This window comes from Phocoena sinus, chromosome 3, assembly GCF_008692025.1.
Source record: "Phocoena sinus isolate mPhoSin1 chromosome 3, mPhoSin1.pri, whole genome shotgun sequence".
Classification (NCBI taxonomy): Eukaryota; Metazoa; Chordata; class Mammalia; order Artiodactyla; family Phocoenidae; genus Phocoena; species Phocoena sinus.
Genome location: NC_045765.1, coordinates 131,737,813 through 131,764,002, shown reverse-complemented (window position 1 = coordinate 131,764,002; position 26,190 = coordinate 131,737,813). Strand labels below are relative to the sequence as shown.

General features: G+C 43.2%; 1 protein-coding gene across 2 annotated transcripts in view; it reads left to right on the top strand.

The window, feature by feature from the left end:
• SNX18 (sorting nexin 18) overlaps positions 1-23,371 on the top strand; it is a 30,430-nt gene extending 7,059 nt beyond the window's left edge. Inside the window, exon 2 of one of the 2 annotated variants that reach the window (XM_032626803.1) lies at positions 17,168-23,371. In XM_032626803.1, the coding sequence (XP_032482694.1) occupies positions 17,168-17,421 (254 nt within the window). In that variant the 3' untranslated portion in view covers positions 17,422-23,371. Of the gene's footprint in view, positions 1-7,623; positions 8,214-17,167 lie in introns of those variants that run through there. The other variant, XM_032626802.1, reaches the window with a different exon arrangement.
• Positions 23,372-26,190: the final 2,819 nt, after the last annotated feature.

The window sequence follows — 26,190 nt, the reverse complement described above, 5'->3', positions numbered from 1 at the left end:
AACAGTGAGAGGCCCGCGCACCGCAAAAAAAAAAAAAAAAAATGTCAGCATGACTGGCCACCAACAGTTTTGGTCACGATCTAGATGGGGATACCGCTCACATCACCCTGTCATTGGTTTCTCTGACTTCTTTTTTGAGCCACGAAGCCCTCGTGAGAATCACACCGGGAAGCCCAGTCTGTTAGGCTGGTCACCACAGAGCCCAAAGGAGGCGGGGACCCACACTCCCACCCATGGTCTTCTGAGGACTCTTGGACTCAGCTGGACTTTACTCTTTATTCAGAAATATCCTCCTCACAGGCTCCTGTCTGGTCATCTTTGGATTTCCAAAGACTGTGGAACCCAAACAACCGATACAAACATGACATTTTTCTTAAACTGCATTCCCTCTTTTCAGGCCGAATAAAAATCTGCTATATTGTCTCTCAAAGTGTTTTAAAACCAAAGTGTAATATCAAGTTAGATTTGATTTGCCATCAATTTATGATGATCACACACACACACACACACACACACACACACACACACACACACACACACAGTACCATAATGCTTAGATCTGTTTAGAGAGACAGTGCCCGGAAGACCTGTACTGTCTGTCATCCCGCGTTTACAGGGACTCGCTTCGTGTCTGTAGGAGGGACAGGCAGGACTCTGATCCTCATGAATTTTGTTTGTTTGTTTGTTTGTTTTAAATTTTATTTCTTGGCCGCGCCAAGCAGCATGTGGGAGCTTAGTTCCCCGACCAGGGATCGAACCCGTGTCCCCTTCAGTGGAAGCATGGAGTCTTAAACACCGGACCACCAGGAAGTCCCCTCATGGAGTTTTTTGACTAGTGGCGGAGAAGCTGTGTGCCAGGTTGCTGAGAGCCCTCAGGGCTACACAGAGGAGATGGGGCTGGCCCAGTTCTGACAGGGAGCTGAGTCAGCTCTAGAGCCCCACAGGCACAGTCTCACCACTGTGGGCCAGCCTGGCATCTGGGCGACCAGTGTGTGATGTGAGCGGAGCTTTGGGCAAGCTGTTCTAACCTCTGTACGCCTTGTTTTCGCATTGACAAAGTGGGAACACTTCCTCATAAGGTTATCATGAGGATCAAAGTTATGGTTCTTAGTAACTGCTCACTTAAATGCTTTATTTTTGCAAAGTAAAATGGTACCTTTAAAATGGGAGGTACTGTCCCTTAAAAGGCAATTCCAGGGATCTTATCATCCCTCCTGGTGGCCTTTTGCCACCAGAATTGCAGGCAAAAGGATGAAACGCCAAGGGAGCATCGGTGTAGCAGTTGAGCGTTGTATTTTAACTCAGCTGTCCTGTATTGCACACCAGAAGAAATGGTAACAGAGGAATAAACGTCAGTGTTAGTGGGGTCACCAGTTTGCTGGCGCCAGTCCCTCTCCTCCTCCAAATTACTTGTGGCCTGCACCAAGCACTGGCATTTCTGAGCTTCCGTTCCCTCATCTGTAAATGTGAGGTTCACGATTTCCTAGGTATCGTTCTGTTGGTTGACTTTAATAGCATTGTTCCTGCATTGAAAATAAAATACTCCTAACTATATGATGAACATTTCGACATTGTTTCAGGCTAGTTTCAGTAGCGTTCTGTTTGCTTACGAGACTATGTAATCTAGGAGTGTGAAAATCCTTTATCAGTTGACGTGAAAGAAGAGTCATGCGTGTTTAGTTTGGATCAGCAAACATGCATGCAGGGCCTGCCCTGCCAGGCGCTGCGGATGTGAAAGTGATGACTACCTGGCCTCTTGCCTGCGGGCGAGAGCTCCCAGGTGTTCCGAAGCCGAGGTGAGCTGGGTGCTGGAGCAGCTTCCCTCCGACCCCAATGAGGTTGTAATTAATAGGGCCACGAGAAAGAGAAGGTGTGACGGGCTTTTTCCCTCCTACAAACTGTACTTCGCTTTGAGTTCTAAGTGCTGTCTCCTCTCCGGAAGTAGAACCAGTCTTGCATTGTTGGTCTTGGATTTGTAGCTTGGTTAAACTTCAGTGTGGACGAGTTTTAGTCCACGTCATTTCTGCTCCTTTTCTTAGAACTTTACATCTCTTACTGTGATGTGACTTTTCTCTTTTTCTCTTCTGATAAAGAAATTTTATGTGTTATTTAGCGGGTAGGGAGACAGTGGTTACGGAGGGGAGCTTAACATCATTCGATTTATTCATGGGATCCTCTGAAAGATAAACCTGATTTTATTTAACAGATATTTAAGTGCCCATCATAGGTCAGGCACTATAAAGATGCTAGGGTTGCATCAGTAGTCAAAACAAAGGTCACTGCCCTTGTGGCGTTTACATTCTAGCAGGGTGGAGCCACAAGGGAAAACACACAGTGCGTAATTATAATGTACGTCAAAGGATGATATGGGTTAGGGGGAAAAATTAAAGTGGAACGGTTCAAGTGGGGATGGGGCAGAATGGAAAGGGTGATCGTTGAGGACTCCCTGAGAAGGTGAGATTTCAGCCGAGGCCTGGAGGAGGTGAGGGCATTAGCCAAGCAGGTATGGGGGCAGAGCTTCTCAGGCAGAAGATACAGCCAGAGCAAAGGCGTTGGCATGGGTGTGTGCTGGCCAGGCAGGAGGAGGCCAGGTGCTTGGAGCTAAGAGGGTCTGAGTAGGAGATGAGGTCCCAGAAGGTTCGGCTTATAGGGCTTTAGAGGTCATTGTCAGGATCTGGAGTAAAAGCTCAAGTGAGAAGGGAGCCATTGCAGGTCTTGAGCGAAGGAATGATGTACCAATAGACCTTGGAAGAGACCTAGTCCAGTTGGTGTGTTGAGAATAGGATGGGGAGGGGGGAGGGGGTCAAAGGCAGGAGCAGGGAGCCAATAATCTAATAATCCAGGTGAGAGATGATGAGACAGTGAGGAGGGGTCCCACTGTAGGTATGTTTTGGAGGTAGAATCTGCAGGTTTTCCTAAGGGATCAGATGTGGCACCTGAGAGGAAGAGGAGTCATCAAGGGTGACTCTGGTTTTTGGCTTGGCCAACACTGAGAATGGAGTTTCCGTCAGCTGAGATGAGGAAGGCCGTGAGTGGCACAGAGGTGGGGATGGGCCGTCAGGACGTGAGTGTAACGCTTGGAGACTGACAGGCTCCTGTGTTCTGTTCCACATCTCCCCCACCCAACATGTGCACAGTCAAGCCTCAGGTCGAGTTCTCTTCCTTGGAGTATCCCAGCCCTTTTCCAAGTCACCATCGCTGATGGAACGCTGACTGGTGTGCCAGAGACTATACATTGCTTGGTTAGTGTGTGGGGATCGGAGTTTTTACGTTCCTCTAGTATGAAGTTCCACTGTTTTGTGCATGCGTAGTAAGTACTTAATGAATGCTTGTTGAATTAATGAAGTAGTCACTCCCGTAAGTATTTTTTGGTTGATTTTGAAATAGATTTCTTCTGTGATTCATAGAATGTTTTTGTTTTTCAATTTATATGATGATGGATAACAGGGTTTAAAAGTGTACAGGAAATAAAGATAGGATCTGGTTATGGTTTATGGATGAGGTCATTAACACGTGAGCGATTTAAAAGTCTTAGACTTAAGTATCTACGAAATGACTTTCCATAATTCATTGGGACGGCGGGGAGGAAGTTTGAGAATGCTTTATGTGCCAGAAAAATTAATATTATGTACCTCAGGTTTCACTTTATATTGATTCCTGGTGTTTAAACTTGTATATCATACACTTCTTTCCTCTTCGGTAAGCCTTCATGATAATACTTTTACTGGGGTCCCTTTTGCTTCATTCGAAGCATATGATCCAGAGTGAGTGCATTCACCTTGTTGAGTGACTTGGATACACAAAGCACGGAGCGTCTTAAGCAGGAGGTACTTGCCCTCAGGGAAGATGCAGTTCCATGAGGGAGGGAGGATGTGTGTGCAGAAAATTGAAATAGGAGGTAGATCTAACTTAGTGCCTGTATAATAAGAGTGCGTGGGAGTCAGGAGGATGGAGAGTTGCTGTCATTTGTGTTAGAGGTTTGGGTGGTAGCACTGGTTTTCCCTTTGAAAGGTAATTGTATTTTGACTTTTGGAGGAACATTGATGGAAGGTGCATGGTTGATCTTGAGAATGCTTTAGGCTAGCTTTGATAAGCATATGAAAGCTGATACTCTGCAAGCCCAGGGCTCAGGTCAGTGAGGGAGGCTGACAGGGTGAGTTAGCTGTCACTGTACAGCGTGACTCATGCAGTCGTGGGCACGTGCCATGGTGTGAAGTAGGACAGAGGAGGCAGGCATGGTTAACTATGCAGAGTGAATGGGAGAGTTCAGGGGTGGCTTCTCCCAGTCTCAGTCTAGGAAGAGTTTTGAAAAGCAGTTGGAAGTTTGCCTGGTAGGCAGAGCAGGGAAGGGCATTCTGGGCAGAGGGAACCATATGTACAAAAATCCGGGATTAAATTCTGGGTGCCTCGCACAGTCAGCCTTGGAGTGGTTGCAGCTAGCTGTACATGGGCCCCACCCTGGATCTGTTGAATCTGAATGTCAGGAATGTGTGGCCTAGACATTGATGTTCTTAAGAAAGGTCCTCACGTGATTTTGATGTGCTGCTGGAGTTGATGGGGGGAGCATCATGCAAGATCAGACAAGGGTATTGATGTGGTCAGCCCGGCGCTTTAGATGCGCAGGTCCTGGAGACAGGTGTGAAGGGTGGCTCAGGGTGGGGCAAGATGGGGAGTTCTTGCAGTGATTCAGGCAAGACGTGTTGCAGTCCTAAACTGAGGCAGTGTCTGTGGGAGTGGGGAGGAGGAGACACAAGGGGCTGTTTGCCAACAGGAGTGGGGCAAGGGACAGGAAGGAGTGTAAAATGACCTGCACACTAGGGCCTGTGGAGCCATCAGTGGAGATGCTTGGAGATGGAGCAGGGGTCTGCAGACTACAGCCTGCGGGTCCAACCCACCCAGGTGCCTGTCTGTTTATAGCACTTGAGCGAAGGATGCTTTTTACATTTTTTAAAGGTTCCATTTTTAATGGTTATATAGGCCTCGATTTTGCCTCGTCTTGCAAAGCATCAAATATTTACTATCTGACCCTTAAAGAAAATGTTTGCTGACCCTTGACTTGGAGGTCCAGCAGGTTAGGTAGCTGGTGTATGTGTAGCTGTGGCCGCCGGTTTGGACTGTTTGCTTTGTGAGCAGCAGTATTGCGGGCAGTCACATCCACTGTGTCTCATTCTGTTCAGGAGTGGGTATAGCAGCAGGGTGGCAGTGCGCCTGGACGCACAACTGCGTGGGGCTGAGTTCCCACCAGCAGCTCCTCTCAGCCTCCATTTCTTTGGGTGGACCATTTGCCATTTCTATGGCAAATGTCTTTAAGCATTAACTGTTAGCTGTTGTATTTGTTTGCCAGGACTGCTGAAACAAGTTACCACAAACTGGGTGGCTTAAAAAAAGTAGAAATTTATTCTCTCACACACAGTTCTGGAGTCTAGAAGTCCAAAATGAAGGTGTCGGCAGGGCCACACTGCCTCCAAAGGCTCTAGGGGAGGCTCCTTCCAGCTTCTGGTGGTTGCCGGCACTCCTTGCTGTTCTTGGCTCCGGGTCTCCCTCCGTCTTCACGTGGCGTTCTCCCTGTGTGTCCCTTTGTCTCCTTTTCTTTTAAGGATGCTAACTAATCATTGGATTTAGGGCCCATCCTAATGGAGTACAACCTTACCTAAAGTAATTACATGTGCAAAGACCCTGTTTCCAAATAAGATCACAGCCACAGTTTCCAGGTGGATGTGAATTTTGTTGGGGCGGGGTGGGGGGGGTAGATACTATTGAACCCAGCACAGCTGTTAACTCCTCCGATGGGTACCTGTGGGCGCTGAGGCTCGGGGATGTGAAGTGATTTCGAGGATCACACAGCTAATAAGGAGCCAGCATTTGAGTTCACTTTTTGCCTTGACCTTAGTCAGTACTCTTGATGCTACAGTAAGTAGTACGTCTGCTAGAAAATTGAGTTTTATCCTGTAGGCAGTCAACAGCCACTAAAGGTCTGAAACTGAAGAGTGACATCGGAATTGTGATAAAAGTAGGGAACATACTTTGGGGGCTTCCTGTGTGCCAGGCATGATGCTTCACATTTTATATGCATTATATCCATTTAAACCTCATGGGAGATTTTGAGGTATATTCTCTCTTTATCCCCACTTGGCAGACAGGAAGTGAGCCACAGAAACTTAACTGTGAGCTCTTGCAGGCATCCCTCAGCGAGTGCAGCCTGGTCCCCAAGAAGCTGCTCCTGTGGGCTGAGTACAGGCCGGAAGAGGCTTATTAGTAGACCAGGCTCGAGGCGGGCTTTGAAGTCTTCCGTCTGGGTGACAGAAAGTAGTGATGCCAGGAATAGAAATAGGCAGGTTAAGAAAAGGAGAAGGATTAGAGGGAAAGAGAAGGAATGGGGCTGAAGGGAGTCTTAGAAATCCTATTTTCTGTTTTTTAAAAATTATACTTAGTTATATTGACATCTGTGATTTTCACAAAAGCCCACCTATTGCCTGCAGTGAGACATCTTTAAAAACTACTAAATGTCAACATGGGTAATCTATAAGTTTTCATGCTTTTTGAGTTGTATTTCATGTCTATCTTAAAATGATATATTTCTAGCTGCTTTGTTTTGGCTTCAGCTGGTTATTTACAACTAGTTCAGGAAGTCCAGATGTGGCCAGAGTAAAGACTCAGAGCCAGTGGAAACCTGGTCCCTGCCAGTGTCAGGAAGCAGGAAAACCCCAGGGTCAAGAGTGTTCCTAAGTTTACAACAGCTGATTTAGAAATTGTCTCCAAAGCTTAGTGATTATAAAGCCATGTGAAGTTCCAGTCATAAGGGCCACAGCAGACGGCACTAAGGAAAGCGATTAATGCTGGGCTAGCTGCTCACCACTGGTACCACCATAGCTTAAATAGCAGTTGTTTAACACCAGGGTTTACAATTACAGTTCTAAAGTGAAAAACTAGACATTATTTGAGAAGAATACTTGAAAGAAAGATTCTTTGAAAATATTACTCTAACTGTAGTACGAACTGCAGCCCTCTCAGAAGCAGTCGTGGCAATCAAAGATCCTGGCTTTGGGCGGGTAGCTCACATCTCCCTGGTTTCCATTCTAAAGGGCTGGTGCCACCTCACTCTCTTCCTGCCCCACGTAGAGGGGCCTATCTGTTTAGCAGCTTCTATTAGATTTATTTTAGCTTGGGCCTCCCTTTATCTTCCTGGAAAAAAAGAAACTAAGGTTTACCTTTGGTTAAAGGTAGTTTCCAATGTTCACTTTTCTCTTAGGTACATGTATGTTTTGTTGTATGTCAAAGGTCATTTCAATTCAAAGTGCTGGCAGCTTGCGAACATATCTAATGCCGCTTTATTTGTACAGACCAATATTCATGCATGTATATCAGGAAACAAAAGAATTAGGAAATTAGGAACTGTGAACAGTGGACCTCAGTCATCAACTGTATTCTCTGAATTTAAACCATTATATATTTACAACATCAGTTGTTTTTTCAAGTTTTATTGTATGTTCATGATTATCAAGGATATTCTTTCTACCTTATATTATTATGATTTTCTGGGTATAAAACCTTTAAGAAAAAAATGATACATGCTTTTCTTATTCTCAGATTTTAAAGTCTTTATCTATATTTGCTTGGCCATAGGCAAATCAACATTTTCACCATTGTATCCAGACGCTGCTGAAATAAAGGCACTGTTTTGCAGAATTCTCTTGAATCTATCACCCTAGTATCTTTATCACAGATTTAATATTCAGTATCAGCTGAAACATAACGTTTATTATATGTAAAATTTCCTAGCGATGAACAGCCTATTTTACCAAATGAGCCACAAGAGATACAATCATGTGATTTCCCTCTTCATTTTTGGAACAAGGTGAGCTGTGTGAATGTATGTACATAGTGAGTAAAAGTAATCAAATGTTTTAAGATGTGGTGCACTCAAGTGAATGCTTTCATTCATACGAAATGTCATTCTGCCCTTACACTTGTGGTGATTGCTGAATGAAGCTATAAGGGCTGCTTAATTAGGATATAATAAGGCTTTTACCTAGAACAAACGACTTCTTCTTGTACCTTCAGGACCAAACCAAGCCTAGAGGCTTGAGTTCTTTAAATGATTAATTTTTTCATTATCAGGCAACCAGGTTTTTGTTGTTACTGCTTTTTGCAATTTATGATCCTTGTCTCGAGAGCCTCTTCCCTCCTTTTAAAATGACTCAAAAGTTCTCTTTATGAATTGAAAGTGAATTTTAAATTAATTATATCTTTGCATTTTGATAGTTCTTGGCTCTAAGGACACTTAATCCCTTCAAAAAATTGCTGTTACTGTCTTGAGTTCAGTAGTACTATTCGTGCCCTCCAGAGTTTACTAATGTGGTCCAAATCTGGAGCCCACTTAGTAGGTTGTGATTCAGGAATAGAAGTTTGAGGGCCTGGAGGCAGGTCAGGGGTTGCTTATCCCTGAGATGAGGCTTCTGGAGGGCTTGGCGTGGCGTGCTGTGTACCGGGGCTGGTCCATGGAGCTTTGAGATCTCAGGGAGGAGGCAGCCCCCGTCGGGCAGGTACAGGGAACTGCTTGGGCTGGGAAGTTGGGCAGCCCAGGTTCATGTGCAGCTGACACCTCATAAAGTTGCTTACCTTGTCTAAGTTTCCTGGCCACCTCTGAGAGAAGAAAACGAGACCCCGCGAGGTGCAGACCACAGCTTTTGCATAGAGCAGGTGCTCACGTGGGACTGTTTTGCCTGGGTGGACGGCCGTCCTGTCTCTGTTACATAATGCCAGCCTTTGTTTTTTGAGCCGTTTTACTCAAAAAAAAAAATCAAAAAGTAAATATTGGAGCAGAGAAGGGAAGGAGGAATCAACAAGTGGGTGGGTGGAGACCAAAAGGAGGAAGGAAAGGGGAGGGGAAAGAGTTAATGGGGCGTTAGCAGGGACCCAGAGGGGTGGGTACCAGTGATGAGAGGATAAGAGCAAAGTAGGCCACGTTGACCAAATTAGCATTCTCTTTCAACATTTTACGCATACGAGGGAATGAAGAAAAACAGGTCTAGTCCAGTCTCAGGCAACTTCTGCGCAGCTGTCCCTGTGCCCTTCAGCCTGTCTCCTGTTCTGTCCCTCACACCAAAGTCTGGGTTTTCTGGGGCAGGGCCCTGGGAAGACAGAAAATCTAGTTAATGTTTCTGGCACATTCATGATTTCAAAATTAAATAAAATGCTTGCTTTTTTTTTTTTTTTTTTTTTAAGGGAGAAAATGTAGCTTTTGGATCCCTGTTGCTTAGTGACTGGGCCTTTTGTATAATTGGTCTGAGGAGGGACAAAGCATACTGAGAATAAGAGATTTGGTTGAAGAAAGGAAGGCAAAGTTCAGGTGCAGAAACTGGTGGGTTGGGAGCGTTTGGAGCAGCCAGCAAGCCCTGGGGGGCCTGAGGGAGGTGGAGTAGAGGCCTTAACCAGGGAAACTGAAAGGAAGCTGGACAACTTCTTCAGCTGAATTTAGGGCCTCCCTGGTTAAAATGCCTGAGGCACTGCAGTGGTTTTTTGCCCCTGTCTAGTTTTGCTGGGTCAGAAGTTGCCAGGAAAGTGCTTTCTTTCTGCAAATCAGAAGCAAACGATACAGCAGAGTTTAATGTAGTGTGACTGTATTTGCTAATTTGCTTTAGTTCAGCTGGTAGTGGGTTCTTAAAATGTGCTAATTGACTAGATGACACCAGAGCTTCACTGCTCTCATTTTAGAAAAACCAAAATGGCAATAAAATGCTTCCTAAACAGTTTTACTGATGTACATAATTTAATGGCATGCTGTGTAAATAACATGATGCTTTTGAAAATGGTGCTGGGACTTCCCTGGTGGTGCAGTGGTTAAGAATCCGCCTGCCAATGCAGGGGACGTGGGTTCGAGCCCTGGTCCGGGAAGATCCCACATACCGCGGAGCAACTAAGCCCGTGTACCACAACTACTGAAGCCTGCGCCCCTGAAGTCCGTGCTCCACAAGAGAGGCCACTGCAATGAGAAGCCCACACGCCACAATGAAGGGTAGCGCCCGCTCGCTGCAAGTAGAGAAAGCCTGTACGCAGCAACGAAGACCCAACGCAATCAATCGATCAATCAATCAATCGATCAATCAATAAATTAAAAAAAAAAAGAAAAAATGGTGCTGACTTCCTGGATTGTAATTAATCTATAAAATGAGTTTGAGTTTGAGCCTTTTAAGGTTATAATGTTAATGAACTTTGTCATATGATTGATTTCTTTATGTTTTTATGTTCACCACAAACGTGTGATATTCCTCTGAAATTGAGTGCATGCGGATTATGAAGAAGGATGCTCATTCCAGCCTGAGCATGCTTTAAAACTGTGCTCACATTGTAAGATACCAAGCAGATGGTAGGAGAGGGCTGGGAGTGAATTTAGGACATGCGTTCTGCTGGGTTTGGTGATGGTGAAGCAGGCAAAGTGCCTTTCCCTGAGACTGGGCAATTGCGATAAGTATACAGATGAACCTGTTAGGAATTTTGCATGTACAGAGTCAGCTAAGAATGCCAAAGGAGTCTGGGAGATTTTGTTAATAGCAGGTCCTAAAGCAAAGTTGAAATACTGGTTTAGTTTTCCTTTTACCTCTCCAGACATGGAAAAGGAAGGACCCTTTTCAGCAGAGTGGAGCAGAGGCCCTGCCTGGTATGTTAAGTGGGAAGTGGCAGGGGTGGCAGGCAGTAGGAAGGGTGGGTTCTTTGCCAGGAATTAGCTGTGGGACTTTGGACAAGTCACTTAGCCTGTTGTTAGACAGACTGAGAAAACTGTACCAAAAACTCATCTAAAGCCCTTATTGTGCATTAAAAAGAAAATCTGAGACCCAACTCTGCCCTTCTTACTGAGGAATCAGCTCTCCCGGCTTCCCCAGTGGGTGCCTTGCCAGGACAGAGTGATGGATGAGAATGAAGTCCTCAGGGTTCCTGCTCCACCCTTTGGAATAAAGGCTTAGGGTGATCAGTTCCTGGGTGAACCTTCTATCCTGTGGAGAAATTTAAATAATTTGTCCAACTGATTTAATAATTAGATTGAGTGCTCAGCTGAAGGTTCCCTCTCAGCCTGTAAGCCTTTTTAGGAGGGGCTGTCTCTGTGTTCCTTTCAGCCACCCTCTGAGGAAGAAACACCTGAAATGTGTCCAGCTCAGCCCGGTGTCCTGAACGGGAGCTGGGTTGCTTTTGCCTGTTTGGAAGCAAAGTCATGGGTGTGGTGGAAACATATTGCCCCAGTTTCATTAATACTTTTTCCTGTACTTCAAATACACTTTAAGAGTTTATTTTCAGTTGTGTAACTTGGGGAGGCTGCACCATTTTTCATTTGTTACCTTCTTGTTATTTTGTCTTGTTATTTTTTTTAAATGAAGAATATAATACTGCTCTGTGTCGTCAGCCCCTTCTTATTTAATGTCAGAATTTAATACTTGCCTCCACCATTTTCTTTTCATAGTAAAATCTTATTTTGCCCATATATTATTCCATATAACGTCTGTCTTTTAGCCCGAGAGACAGTTTTACAGTTATGTACTTAGGTTCCCATTCTAAAATGTGTTTCCCTCTGATCTCTCCTATTTTTAATTTTCTTTCATTTTTTTTAAACATCTTTATTGGAGTATAACTGCTTTACAATGGTGTGTTAGTTTCTGCTGTATAACAAAGTGAATCAACCATACATACACATATATCCCCATATCCCCTCCCTCTTGCATGTCCCTCCCACCCTCCCTATCCCACCCCTGTAGGTAGTCACAGAGCACCGAGCAGATCTCCCTGTGCTGTGTGGCTGCTTCTCACTAGCTATGTGTTTGACACTAATTTTCTTTCATTTTAAAATCACTGCCCTACCCATGAGTGTTATGGGGACTTCTGTTTAATACAACAGCAACTACTTTTCATCTTAGGCTTTATTTTATCATTTCTCTCCCTTAATTTTTTGTTTTTCCTTTTCTGTTATGAATGCAAGATAGCAATGTGATGTTTATGAGAGGAGAGACCTGGCAGGGGATAGATATCTTCTAAATTAGCCACATAAAAAGTACAGGTTTTGAAAACCCTTGCCTGTTTTTTTTATCAATTGCATGATAAAAATGTGTGTTCCCTTTGCTCTTTAGATTCTGGGCCATGGTTTTAGCTTTTATTTACACTCCTCTTGGGTTTGGTAAAAAATGTAGTACGGCTGAGAGAGTACTTAAAAATATGCTGTAATGCTTTGTTACAACTCTACAGCTGGTTATATTGTACCTCTGCAGTTGTTTCTTAAGCTACAAATTAATTTTTTAAGCTATGTTAGAAGTAGAAAGTCTGTAGTGATCTAACTCTGCTCCAGTAGTTTTCTTTCTCCAGCTCTCACTCCTTAGAAGCTAAACCTGATTGAAAATGTGGCTATCTCTGCCTTCCTTGTGATACTTAATATTTTAAGTATGAAAATACGTGAAGCGTAGAAGTGTGTACAGATAATTCCCAGTTTGAGAATCGGCAAACTGCGAGAATATGCCATTTGTAACAAAACCCAAGTGCTAGTTCTATTACTTAAACTATTTTTCTTACATCTAACCAATGTTTCTAATATAATTTCTATTGGAAAAGTATGTACCCACTTTGATCTTGAGAGAACCCAGAATTTAGAAATGCAGTGGGTAGAAGGGGGTAAGAGGGAAGCTTCAAGGGAAACTCTAGAAAGTACTGGATTGGCCAAAAAGTTCGTTTGGGTTTTTCCTTAAGATGTTACAGAAAACCCGAGTGAACTTTTTGCCCAACCCAATAGTTCTGTTTGTCAGTCCCCAAGTGTTTAAACACCCATGCTATTTGTTCAGATGGATAGCTTGAGCTGTTTAAAGGATGTCACTTTTTTTTTTTTTCCTGTTCACTCTCAGACAGTAAACCAGTTAATTAACTTCCATAATTAGCTTACTGAAGGACTTGACTTTATCTTTCTCATAAGAAAGCAAACACAGTAAACCCTTAGTGTTTGTTAAAATGTATAGGAAGAACTAACTAGAGGATTGTAAGGTGAATATTTAAAAGCAGAATGGTTTTCTTCTTAAAGGAAATAATTTTTTAAACTTTGAATAATATTTTACAAAAGATAACTTCCTTTTTGGGGGGGTTGGCGTTGAAGGTCTTTGGAGTTGTCATCCTGAACTTTAACAGCCAGCTGCTTAGAGAAGAACTGGACTGCTGTTTCAACTCAGGAACTCTTATGATTTCTCAAAAAGTATATTGCTGGGACTTCCCTGGTGGTGCAGTGGTTGAGAGTCCGCCTGCCGACGCAGGAGACACGGGTTCGTGCCCCGGTCCGGGAAGATCCCACATGCCGTGGAACGGCTGGGCCTGTGAGCCATGGCCGCTGAGCCTGCGCTTCTGGAGCCTGTGCTCCGCAACGGGAGAGGCCACAACAGTGAGAGGCCCGCGTACAGCAAAAAAACAAAACAAAACAAAACAAAAAAAACATATCTTATATCTCCTCCTGTTTCCCTGCTACTTGCAATCCTGATGCATTATGCTAATGGATTTGAATTGCATTAAGTGCGTTAAACCAAAATTCCAAGTAAAATTGGCCTTTGGGTGCTTACCCTCCTCAGTGTTTTTTTCTGTCCTTCCTAGTTTGCAAAATAATCTTTTGCTGGGATGTCCAACTGCACTAGAGCAAACAAAGGCAAAGCCCATCCAGGGGTTGTATGTTACTATTTTTGGTGGTAGTTCTTAATTTATATAACTTTCCAGTAAGATCTAAGTCGGGGAGAGAGGCAGGGGAAGAGAGGCCCCCCTCCCCCATGTAGGTCTGAGCTTACATTTTCAAAATAATGAAATATGTGCTGCTTTTTCGATGTTTTGTGGCATCCTAATCATATGCTACAAAGATAAGAAAATCAGACATCTTATAAATATTAAAATCAGACATCTTACAAATATTAAAAGGCTTTGCAGGTACAATTAGTGAATTGAATGAGGTTCGTAAGATTCCAGAGGGAAATTTTCAAAACCTATATGGTTTATTTTACATACTCACAAGGTCTTCTGACTTGCATGTCAGAATAAAAGTCCGGGACCTGCAAGGAAGGTGGGAAGGGAGAAGGGCAGTGCGGGAGCCCCAGCTCTGGGGCAGGGGGTGGGGAGGCCTGGGGTCAAGGGGAGGAGAGGGGATAGCTGATCCTCAGTGGCCCAGCCCTTATCCCCTGCACCCTGCTCACCAGTGCCCACCTTGCTTTTTTGCCTGTTCAGGCTCCAGTTTCTTTTCTGAATATTTGTAGTGTTTGCTTTGAAGTCATTGTACACTCAGATCCCATCTCCTCTGCCTCTTACTGGGTTACCGCTGACTTTGAGGCTCAAAGAGGTTGGGTGGCTTTCTCAGTTCCCTTGTCATAAAATAGTACTAATGTCTGTTGCAAAGTAGCAGCAGGGTGAGAGTTGGTACACGGAAAGTGCCTCGCCTATATTGTGACTATTTTTGGCTGCTACCATTTACTGTTATCTACGCCTGTTCCCTGCCTCTCGCCCTTCCTCCCTGCTTTGTCCACAGCACTGCCTGGCACGTAGCAGGCCCTCCGAGCATTTTCCCTTGTGACACAATCACGTTATCTTGGAGAAAGCCATATTCAGCTCCTATGCAGAATTCTGTGCTTTGTGGTCCTGTTTCACTTCATGTCATGGTTGTGTGCCTGTCCTCAGTGTGCTTTGCGAGGTGATTTCCTCGAGAGCTTCCGGACGGTGGGGACTTGAACATTTCTTGTGAGTTTCTCCGTGTGCCTGCTCTGTGCTCTACACGTTAGACCCTCCATAAATGTTGGTAAAGCTGAGATTCTAGCCCCAGAGCCCAACTGTTTGGGGCTCTGTGTTATTTAGTAAATAAACTTATAGTCGGGAGAAAAGTGAGTCTTAAATTCTCGGCTCCTTTAGTATGTACACTCAGAAAGCTTAAAGGTGTCAAATGCCAAAAGGCCTTCAGACCTTGCAGAGATTTAATACTTGTACCGTGTCCAGGAGTTTTGAAAATGTATGCCGATGTGATTCAAGTTGTGAAAACTTCAGTCTTGTTCATTTGTAAGTTGGTTTTATGGATGCACGTCTGCAGTTCTGTGTAACAGAATGTCATTTCTGAGAATATGGCGATCTCATCTGGAGTCTGACAAGCTGCAGGTTCATTGACATTGGCACAGCTCAGGGCCAGGTTTCCGAGCTCCTCTGTGCTGGACTCTAGTAACTAGAACAAGTAATACCTGCAGCATATTCGCAGGACAGGCCACAGCTGCTGCACAGCTGCCCGGGGGTCTGCGGGAGCAGGGCGCCGGCGCCTGTCCTCTGTGTTCACATGGTGGGCCCGGCACCTCGGCCCCGAATCACATGAACAGTCAGATCCCCTGAGACTTGGCTCTCTCGACTTCTTGTTCTCACTCTCAACCACTTGAAACATAAATTTCATATTCTCAGCCATCTTTTTGAAATATTTTTCTTTTCTTTTTTAGTTTTCTGTCTCATGCTTTCCTGGTCTCTTCAACTTCAATTTTTACATATAAACCGGGACAGGACACTTGTACAAATATAATGAACATAAGTTTGCTACAAAAAATTATTTTCTCTCTCTGAGGGGGAGTGCTCTTTCTCTGTTTAGTACTGAGACCACAAGCAGGCAGGTTTCACTGCTTCCCGAGTCCCGTCCGCCATGGGGAAAATGTTAACAGCGCTGTATTTTCAGGGCGATGGCTTCTTAGGGGAATGGGTCAGGGGTCTTCCTGTAGCTCTGCTAACACGAACGGCATCTCCGCTGTGTGGTCACAGGGGAAGCAGGGCATTTTCTCTACTCCAGGGCTCACCTGCTTTTCAGGTAAAGATCTTCTTTAGAATAAATAAATGAAAATATACATAAATACATACGTAGCTATAACATTTGTTGTCAGTGGGTTTTAATTTTTCGGGTCTTTGAGCTGTGCCAAAAAATAAAGACGCTGTTTAGGCTCTAAGCGTTGTATTTAATACTAGGTTTACTCTATATTATTTTGTAGATTTGAAGAAATTTAGATATAGGGCTTTTCCCCTGTGTATTTCACCGTCAGCTAAAACTGAACATTTCCACAACAAAGTTGCTCAGCTTTCCCACTGCCTTCTAAACAGGCTACCTTTCCCCCCCTGTAGCATCACCATGTCCGCAGACCTCCAAGCCAGGTGTCCTAGACGTTTCTCTCTTTCATCATGGTTTAGTAGAATGGGTGCCACGTGGAGTCAGGTATTCTGGATTCTTGAGCTGGCTGTGCTCAAGTGCTCTGAGCTTTATCATTTTTACGAACCCATGAATAGTCTTTATTTTTCCTACCCCCTAAGCATCCTCAGCCTTTTGTGTTTTCATATGACTGTGCTTCTAGGGGAGGGTCTGCCCTCATGTGGCACCTGCCACAGAGACTGTGCTTTTCCCTCCTCCTTGCACGCACCCTCTGGTGAGACATTTCTTGACTGGAGGCTATGACACCTTCTGGCTTCATTCCCAGATCATCACTAGGGCAGACTCAAAACTCACTGATCTTTACAGCTCCTAAAGAAAAGGAGGCGAGGGACTTCCCTGGCAGTCCAGTGGTTAGGACTCTGAGCTTCTAATGAAGCTTAGAGCACGGGTTTGATCCCTGGTTGGAGAACTAAGATCCCACATGCCACGTGGCCAAAAAAAAAAAAAGAGGCAAATTTTTACTTCACAGGGCCATTATGCTGCAGGTATGGGTCTCCTGATAGAATGTGGAGTCAAAACCAGGCATGCATGCAGTATTCTCCCCTTTATAAATGTCTCTCTTAATATATGCATATATAATGGTGTCACACCTTTTCTCTTAAGAATGTTAAAACTGCAAAGTTGCTTAGTTTGTCTTTTTAGGGACAATTCCTTGGAGTTTGGTATCTGTCGTTTATAGTTTCTCTACCTGCAAGAGATGAAACATGCTATAGCTACTTGGTCAATGGCAAAAGCTGGTTTTGATAACTGAAGTTGCAGCAATGGAGGTGTTTTCAGAAACTTTACCAGATTTCTTCTTTTTTAATAAGTGATTATGGTCAACCCTTTAAACGCCAAAGGACTTTAAAATAGTTCAGGCAAGTATTTATAATGCCCAGCATTCTGTTTACTATGTAGCTGTACCACTGGGATACATATATATTTTTTAATTAATTTTTGTCTTAACTACAGGAGCTCTTACCAAAGTAAAGGAGAGTAGGCGACACGTGGAAGAAGGGAAGATGGAGATCCAAAAGGCTGATGGCATTCAGGATCGTTGTAACACTATTTCTTTTGCCACTTTGGCAGAAATTCACCACTTCCATCAAATTCGAGTAAGAGACTTTAAATCACAGATGCAGCATTTCTTACAACAGCAAATAATATTTTTCCAAAAAGTGACGCAGAAGTTGGAAGAGGCTCTTCACAAATATGATAGTGTTTAATGACTGGAGGTTGGATTATGGACTTTTTTTCAGTTCAAGGATAATTTCTACAGCAGAATAAAAACTGCTATCAAAGAGCTATTGCCAACTGTCAGCAGTGGTACAAGGATGGTTTTGTGTTCAACTGAAACTCGGCTGAATATATAATTATGTAGGAAAGAAGCAGTTAATATGGTTATATAATAGAAACAGTACCACACATTGTAACTAAATTATACTATGTATGCCTACACTACCATTGTAACTTTTGGAATAATGATTATACTATTTGCCTTATTGCTTTTTGAAGTATGGGTATTTTAGTGCATACTTTGTAGACCTCAAAACCCATGAAGGGTCTCAAAGAAGCTGGCTGGATAAAAGCCTGCTGCGGATGCCTTTTTACTCTCACAGATTGGGATTACCTAAATTCAACTTATTCTCTGTTTACAAACTCCAACTAGAGCAGCTATGCGACTTTGTGCCTTTAGACTCTTGGTTTTTTCATTTCTCCACCCCCCCACCCCCTTTTTAAAGTAACCACAACTTTTCTGACTGAAAGAGTGAAAGGCCAGTGCACATAATGACAAACTGCTGGGAACCTCCTGTTGATGCTGGGGGCGGGGTGGGAGGATCAGCTGTCATCAGTTTGCCCAGCAAGTTTTGTCTCCTGATACATGCTGGTGAGCACAGTGGAGGGACACGCATGCTCATCTTTGAATGTGATGTCTGTTAGGGAAGAAAACGGTGCCACTCTGTTCCCTTAGATGCTACAGTAGCATAGCCTCTTCACTCAAGTGTCCTGGAAACTTGGTGTGGAGATTTCATCGAACATGTCTTATAACCCAGAGAAGGAGTCTAATCAATTGGAGACACGAGCACAGAATCAGTGACAACACACACTCGGTTTTAATTCTAAGGAGGATTTTCTTTTCTTTTCTTTTCTTTTTTTTTTTTTAGCTTGAAGATTTTCTTTTAACATTCAGTGTAATTTTTGTTTTGTTACTGGATCTACACTGTTAACTGATGGAGACTCCACTGTGATTCACTCGTTTACTTATCAAAAACTTTTCAGGGATGTCTGTAAAATTCAGTGTTATACGTGATGAAAAGTAGTGTTGGTTGATCTAAGGAGGGACCAGAAATAATTTCTACTATTCCAAATGCTGACGGAAAAAAGTAATTGTTTTTGTTTCTGTTTTTAAGTATTGATAAGCCCCCAGAACATTTAACCTTAAAAATTACCTTAAGTATATTCTTTTATTATTATAAGGGAAATACGATGGCTGATAAATACCAAAACGATTCAAAAGCAGCTTAATTTAAAAAGCACAAAGAGATTCTGGTTAGAAATGCCAAAATCTCAATGTTTTTGTAGTTGCTGACTCAATAATGTGATTCTTGAGTTTACAGATTTAAAAACTGTCACTGAAAGGTTAAAGTATTTAGTGTTTTTAATGAAGTCAAACTTACGCTGCCTCAGAAATCCCTGGGTATAAAAATGGTAACACAGAAGTAAAGAGGTCAGTTTGAAATGCTGGTGAGTCACATTGATTAAAGAAAAGGGTCAATTTGCAGATAGTCATACAAAGAGAAGGTTATTGAAATGATTACTCAACAGCACATTTACTCTAAAAAGTAATCTCACATGGGTTGAATTTTTAAGATCAGAGTATCATAATTTTGATCAAAATTTTATACCTTAGGTAACTTAGAGCCAGGTTTAACATCATGTGGCTTTGTCTCTACTACCAACATGTGGAACTGTAACCAAATACATTGTTCTTTAAAAAGTAACTTTCTCTTGTTGATTGCAAAATACAGTTCTATAAACAAAACCCATATATATATATATATATATATGTGTGTGTATATATATATGTGTGTGTATATATATATATATATGTGTGTGTATATATATATATAAATGTTAATTTTATTGCAGAAGTTTGGAGATTATAATGATAGCATTTAATTTAAGTTTGAGTCTGTATTGGACAAATAAGCACTATGCTTTTCAAATGATTGGAAAATCAGTTTTACTTGCCTCCTTTTTTGGCAGTGGTTTGATTTTGTTTGTTTGTTTAAGTAAAAATCACTAAACTTTGCAAAGGTAGCATTGAAATTATCTGAGGTGTCTTGTATGATTGTGCTTCGGCCAGGGTGGACATAGCTTAAATTATAAAAACTAAAGATTAAAGAAAAAGGAAGTATAAGTTCATGCTGCCTATTTAGAAGAGAACTTTCATCCTTCATAACTATATAACATTATAATGCCACTGATTCATAAGGGGTTTAAATTAATTCTGTGGGGTAGGACACCGGAATTATTAGTGTTCATTTTCATCTAAGATCTTTATATCTCTAACGTTCTTGGTCCTATTGAAACATTTCAGTATACAAAAATACTGCAATGTTAATACCCAAGAGAAAAGCCATCATAATGTGTATGCTGGTCATTATGATCAGTGTGGTACAGTTTTTTAAAATAAACTATCATGCCCTTCATGCCATGATTTGTCTTTATTTCTATAATTTATACTTCAGATATATGATGTATTTAGAACAGGAGGGCATGCACTTGAGCTTGGCTTTGCTATTTTCATTAGAGACAGAGTCGTTTATATGCTGCAAGTCTAATGCAGCAAGACTGGTTCTACAGCCGTGCATTGGAACCCTGTTTCTCTTCTAGGCTTTTGTATCTGAAGGTACAGTTTAAAGCTGGAATAAGGGAACACATTTGAAAATGAAATGGAAAGTCAGTGCTCCTTGGCTTGAATAGAGTCATAATTGGGATTTTCTTAGGCTTCACTGATACAGTTGTCTTAGATTTATTCATGACAATACAGCAGATTCTTAAATGCTGATTTTTAATTGTCTTGAATTTTGCTGCTGTTCTCTCATCATTAAGGACTTGAAAAAATGTTTTAGTCTCTCAAGTCAAGCATGTAAAGTTTATTGTATAAACTTTTAAATGTCATTCTTTCCTAAGTTCATTTTTTTATTCATTTACTAAGCCACTTTTTCCATTTATGCCTTTATTTCCTCAGAATCGAATACCATGTCTGATACTTTTAAATCCATAAGCATTATCCAATTTTCTCATTTCCAACCTTATCTTTGGCTAACAGAATAAGTAAAACAGGATACTATTTATTTACAGGCTAAAAATCTTGAATATTGTTTTTTTCCTTCAAAATATTATGATTAGTGCAGATCAGCCATGTTTATCTTTTAAAAATAAACAAAGGTTGCTTTATTTCTCAGCTTCAGTGGAATATTATAATTATTTTTTCTCCAGTAGTCAAGGAGGCATTTATTTAATGTGAAAGACTTAAACAGAAAGATAGAAGAGTGAGTTCACTGTCTTAAGCTTCCATCTGCAGTTGCCATATAAATTGTTCATGAAATTCTGTAGTAAATATGATTAATTTAAAACTATAAGCCATTTGGGTGGTCCCACTGAGTATCTGCTTATGTTAGTAACTTCAGTAACTATTAAGCTTATAGCAATAAATTGTGAGTGAGATGTTTTGAAATAATAGTTGTCATGAGCCCAGCACCTGACGCATAGTAGGTACTTACGGAAAGCACTTCACACGCTGTCTCCATTGGAAACTGATGCTGTTGGCTGCCAGCTCAAACCAGCCTGATCCAGAATGTAAAGGGTCACGGGTGGGTACCGGAACCTGGCGAACCCCACACGGGGCCAAAAGTCCCATCTTTTGGGACTAAGAACTAAGCTTGCCCTCTACGTGGGCTTTTTAATTTGTCAATTTCTTTTCTTTATGGGTCTATTTTATTCTTTTCCTGTGGCTAGTCTTTCTCAGCACCTTCTAATACATCTAAAACGGCCAAGCCATCTTGCAGTTCATAAGTTTCCTTGGGCCAGTGGTGGACACCTGACCCAAGCTGGACAAATCAGCTGTGGCCTGGGATTAGGGGGTGGGGCATGAGAAGGAGAGGTTCTCTTAGAGGGTGTTTGAGGGAAGAAAGGAAACCACAGGAGCTAATGTCAAGTCAAAGGTTTAATTCCACTTGGTCAGGGTCAGAATCAGCCATGACAAGTTCCCCTTGGTCACAGGTTGCTTCTACCTACCACGTGGAGAATTGTTAGAATTCTAACAATTCTCCACGTGGTAGGCTCTGGTGAGTCTGAGGTGGGTGGAGTAGATTTCTAGGCAGAGTACAGAAGGGTGCTATGCTAGGGGTCTGGGGGCAGGAACATGGAAAAACCCAGCTGAGGATTCACTTCTATCCCAGGCCTCTGAGTTGGTGGGCAGTTAATCTAGGATTGGATCATAGCTAAAGCCTTTCTAGGGATCATCAGTTCCTCCTACTTGGTCCTGACCCTAGGATGTCCCAATCCCATCATTCCAGTGGCAGAGATGGAGCTTCCAAAAGTGGCCTGTTTTATTAAAGGCAGTTCAACTTCCTTGGGTGAAAAGAGGCTTAGAAACACACAAGGTGTGTGTATGGTATTCCTTTGCTGTGGGTCCCATCAGCCTATCTGGAAATGATTTCTAAGTTTGGAATGGTCAGACGCATCAGATCTTTTCTAGTGGTTTAAATTTTCAGTCACTCGAGGAAATGGCTTTCAGGACTTAACTAACTGCTGAGTTGCTGGACTTCTCTGTGAGCATAGTGGGGAAGCTGACCCAGCATATCAGTGAGAAAGGCAACACATTGGAGCCAGGGGTCATATTCTAGCTTGTCTACTCTCTGAATGACCTCAGGCAACTCACCAACCCATCTCTGAGCCTCAGTTTCCTCATTTGTATGATAGGCCTACTTAGATTTTATTAGAGAGTATTAGATTAACTAGTATGTACAGTCCTTAACTATTTGGCAGTACTCCCTCTCTGAATAACCATAGGAAGGGATAAAAATTCCAGAAGTAGGTACTTAATAAATGATAGCAATGTTCCCAAACGTTGTGTGATCTTGAGCTAGTCACTTAATCTCTCTGAGCCAGTTTTCTATCCATAGTGGGATAGAGTATCTGCTGCCCAGAAATACTGCAAGAATTGAATGACATATGAAACGCCCTGAGCCCAATGCATGGCAAGAGTAAGAACAATAAAGATCCCCTGTGATTACGTGAGAAGGGATGAGATGAAGGGTTTAAATAATAAGAACTTCACATCAGCTGTAAGGAATCCACGCTCCAGTCCCCGTCAGGCGGGAGGTCCCACTGTCAGCCACGGCGCTCTCACCTTGGCACCTGTCTTGGCCAGCTCTCCCCATCCAGCCCGGCCTCAGGTCCAAACCCCCATCCTGGTTCCAGAACCCTGGCACAGCATCCTTGCATATTCTGACTCGAAGCCTAATTCACTGCTGCTCAGACCGACCAGGTTTCTCCTGCTGGGGTGAGCAGGGGCTCAGCTCTCCAGAGGTCAGCCCTTTTCCATAAGGCTCCCAACTTGCCCTTAAAGAGTTTAAATACCAGTATGTTCAGGAAGTTGTTCTCTACCAGAATATCTGAAGACAGCTTGGAATTCTGTTTTTACTTACCAAATTAATAATGATTTTATTGACGTCTGCTGTCCTGTATTTGAACAAAAATACCCATGGGGAAAGCGAAACCTGTAATCCTGGGAAAAAAAGGCAGTTTTCTTAACATGTGGTGCTTTGTAATAGCTCCTATTCTAGAATCCATGGGAAGAAAATTTGAGTTTTTAGATACCCATGCTGACGGGTGATCCCATGATAAAATGCACAGTTATCTGAAGGATTAAAAACTGTAGGTGTCAATCATCTAAAAAAAACCCAAAGATCTTCAGATACCAATATAGAATTTTCCCAAGAAAAATTACATGACAAAAAGAAAAGGGCAGAATCATATTTTATATGCTACCCTTTGAATAAAAGAGAAAACAATTATGTTTGCTTATATATGCCTGGATTATTTCTAAAAGTAGAGACAAACAATTGGTAACAAGGTAACATTGTTTGCTTTGGGTTCTGGGAACTGGGCAGCAGGGGGTTAGGGGCGGGAGGGAGATTTTTATTTACATGCCTTTGTATATGTTTGAATTTGAATGATTGAATGTATTTTTTGTTTTAAAAATAAAAATAAGGATAAATTTAAAAATTGACAGAGGGACTAGCCAAAAAAAAAAAAAAAAAGCTATACAAAGTAGGATAGAGCCATAGCTCTGTGTCAGCGCCTCTGAGACCCGGAAGCAGGTTATCCAAACGTAGAACGAACGATCTCATGTGAACAGTGGACTCACAGTAGTGAGCAAATCAATCTTCATTGTGTTATTCCTTGTTGAAATCCAACAGCATTATTAGGAAGTGTACTGTTACCAGAATGGGTAAAGTTGACTGTCGAGAAATGTATGACCAAACCATAGTCTTGTTTTCTGTGGTACAGGTTACTCTTTTGTCTTCCTCCCTGCCCTGTGAAACCTTCCACAATGCTCTGATCCCTGTGTCTGTTCCCTTCTCTGCACCCCTGTCACTTCTGTGATGACATTTAGCAACTAAGCACGCATGGATCCTGGGCTGAGATGGATTTCTTTTTCCTACCACTTAGATTTCAAGTGTGTATTCTGCTCTAGGTATGGTACTATAACTGGCCGTTACGTACATTATTTTATCTACAGAACTCAATTACAAAACCACTTTACAAACAAGGAAACTGAGGCTTCCAGACATTCCGTGACAGTCGCAACAGCCAGAAAGAGGCAGAGTTGGGATTTGAACCCAGGTCAACTGACCCCACAGCTTGGGTTACTCCTATTTGAGAACAGAGGCACAAGTGCTTGAGCCGAGGAGGAGGTGGCGGTGATATTCCCTCTGAGGACCAGCCCTGTCCCCTGTCCTCACTGCCTCGGGACCCGGCCGTGATCGAGGCCTGGGAAGTAAGTGCAGGAGGACTGTGCTTGGAGAACAGGACCTCTGGGACTCGCCAGGTTTGTGAATCACACTAAATTTCATCTTATGAAAGAAACGAAAGGCCAAGACTCTGCGTTCGCACCACCAGCACAAGCAGTGGGCCTTCTTGTGAGGGCTGTTTTCCACAAAGACAGACCTGTGTTCTGGTTCCAGGAGAACAGAAGTGTCGGCTGCAGGAGGACCGGCTCTGCTCAGCTGCGGGCCTGCTTCCACGCAGCCCGCCCAATTCAAATCAGCACCTGGGCAGCAGGACCCACGGTCACACGTCACTCCCTACCCAGCCCTTTGTGATCAGCCATCGTTTTGACTGTCAAATCCACATATGCCAGGTTGCTGCTGTGTGTTCTCCCTAAACACAACTGGCAGAGTTTGAAAGGCACAAGCTGAGCTCCAGGAATCAAGAGGAAAGCTGGCCTCCGAGTGGATGGCCAAGGGGGTCTCACAGGTCAAGACCAGGAACTCACCATCATGGAAGCTGTTGGGAGTCTGAAGCCCTAAATAAGATGAACAAGTCACCAGTTGCCATGCTGTTTCTTTCACTCCTTCAATACGAAAATTTTGAATGGAGCCAGACCACATGCCTTCTGACCAGCACATCCTCTCTCCTTTACTCTGTGGGAAACCAAATCATCATCAAAAGATTGCTGTGAAAAAGGTAGTTACCCCAACATCAACACACCTTTGAGTCACTTACCTTCGAAAACTTGATGAAGCCATTGGTACAATAGAGATATCCTGGATGCTTATTCATTTGTTTGAACAAATATTTACTGAATGCCTATTTTCCAGGCACTGTTCTAGGCACTGGGAATACAGCAGTTAACAAAAACCATCCAAAATCCCTGTGCTCATGAATTTACATTCTAGTGGGGGAGACATAATAATCAAATGTATTAGTGAAATATAGGATATTTAGATGTTTATAAGTGGCATGGAGAAAGAAAAAGTGGGGTTGGGAATGAGTCGTGAGAGGTGGGAGAATTTGTTATTTTAAATATGGGTGGTCAGGACAGACCTCCCAACCTGAAACAAAGACCTGAAGGACTTGAGAGTGAGCCCTGTGGATACGCAGGGGAAGAACATTCCAGAGCATCAACAGGGCCTCTCACTGTTGTGGCCTCTCCCGTTGCGGAGCACAGGCTCTGGACGCGCAGGCTCAGCGGCCATGGCTCACGGGCCCAGCCGCTCCGCGGCATGTGGGATCTTCCTGGACCGGGACACGAACCCGTGTCCCCTGCATCGGCAGGCGGACTCCCAACCACTGCGCCACCAGGGAAGCCCTGTTGGGAGGACTTTGGCTTTTACTCTGAGTGAGATGGGAGCCAATGAAGGGTTTGAGGGGAAGAGAGCATGATCCGCCTCATGTTTTGACAGGGTAACTTAGCTGCTCGCTGGGGCCAGCAAAAGCAGAAGCAGAGAGGCCAGTTAGGAGGCTTTGTGATAATCCAGACACACTGGGGGCCACAGTAAAGTGGAGGCAGCGGAGGCTGAGGACAGTTGGGTTGAGTCTCCTGACCAGGGCGCCACATCCCCAGTACAGAGCTTAGCAAGCCCAGGAACAGTGTCTTCCTTGTTTCCTATGCCCCCATATGGCGGATGACGACCCCTCCTAATTAGATAACTGCTTACTCTATAATTTCACCATCTGCCTTGCTCTGATTTCAGGACCGTTCATTCTCCTTAGCATGGCTCTTCTATTAAGCATTGATTTTGTAACTCAGCTCTCAGAGAACACTCTTATTTAAGTCCCTAGGGGCCCCTCCATCACTGTCCCCAGGTATAAGAACCTGACTAGAGGTCTGACACAGAAAATTGACTTCCATGATTCTGGGTGCATGCATCTGTATTACAGCAGTAGGTTGGCTATCCTGGTCACGGCCTGAGAAT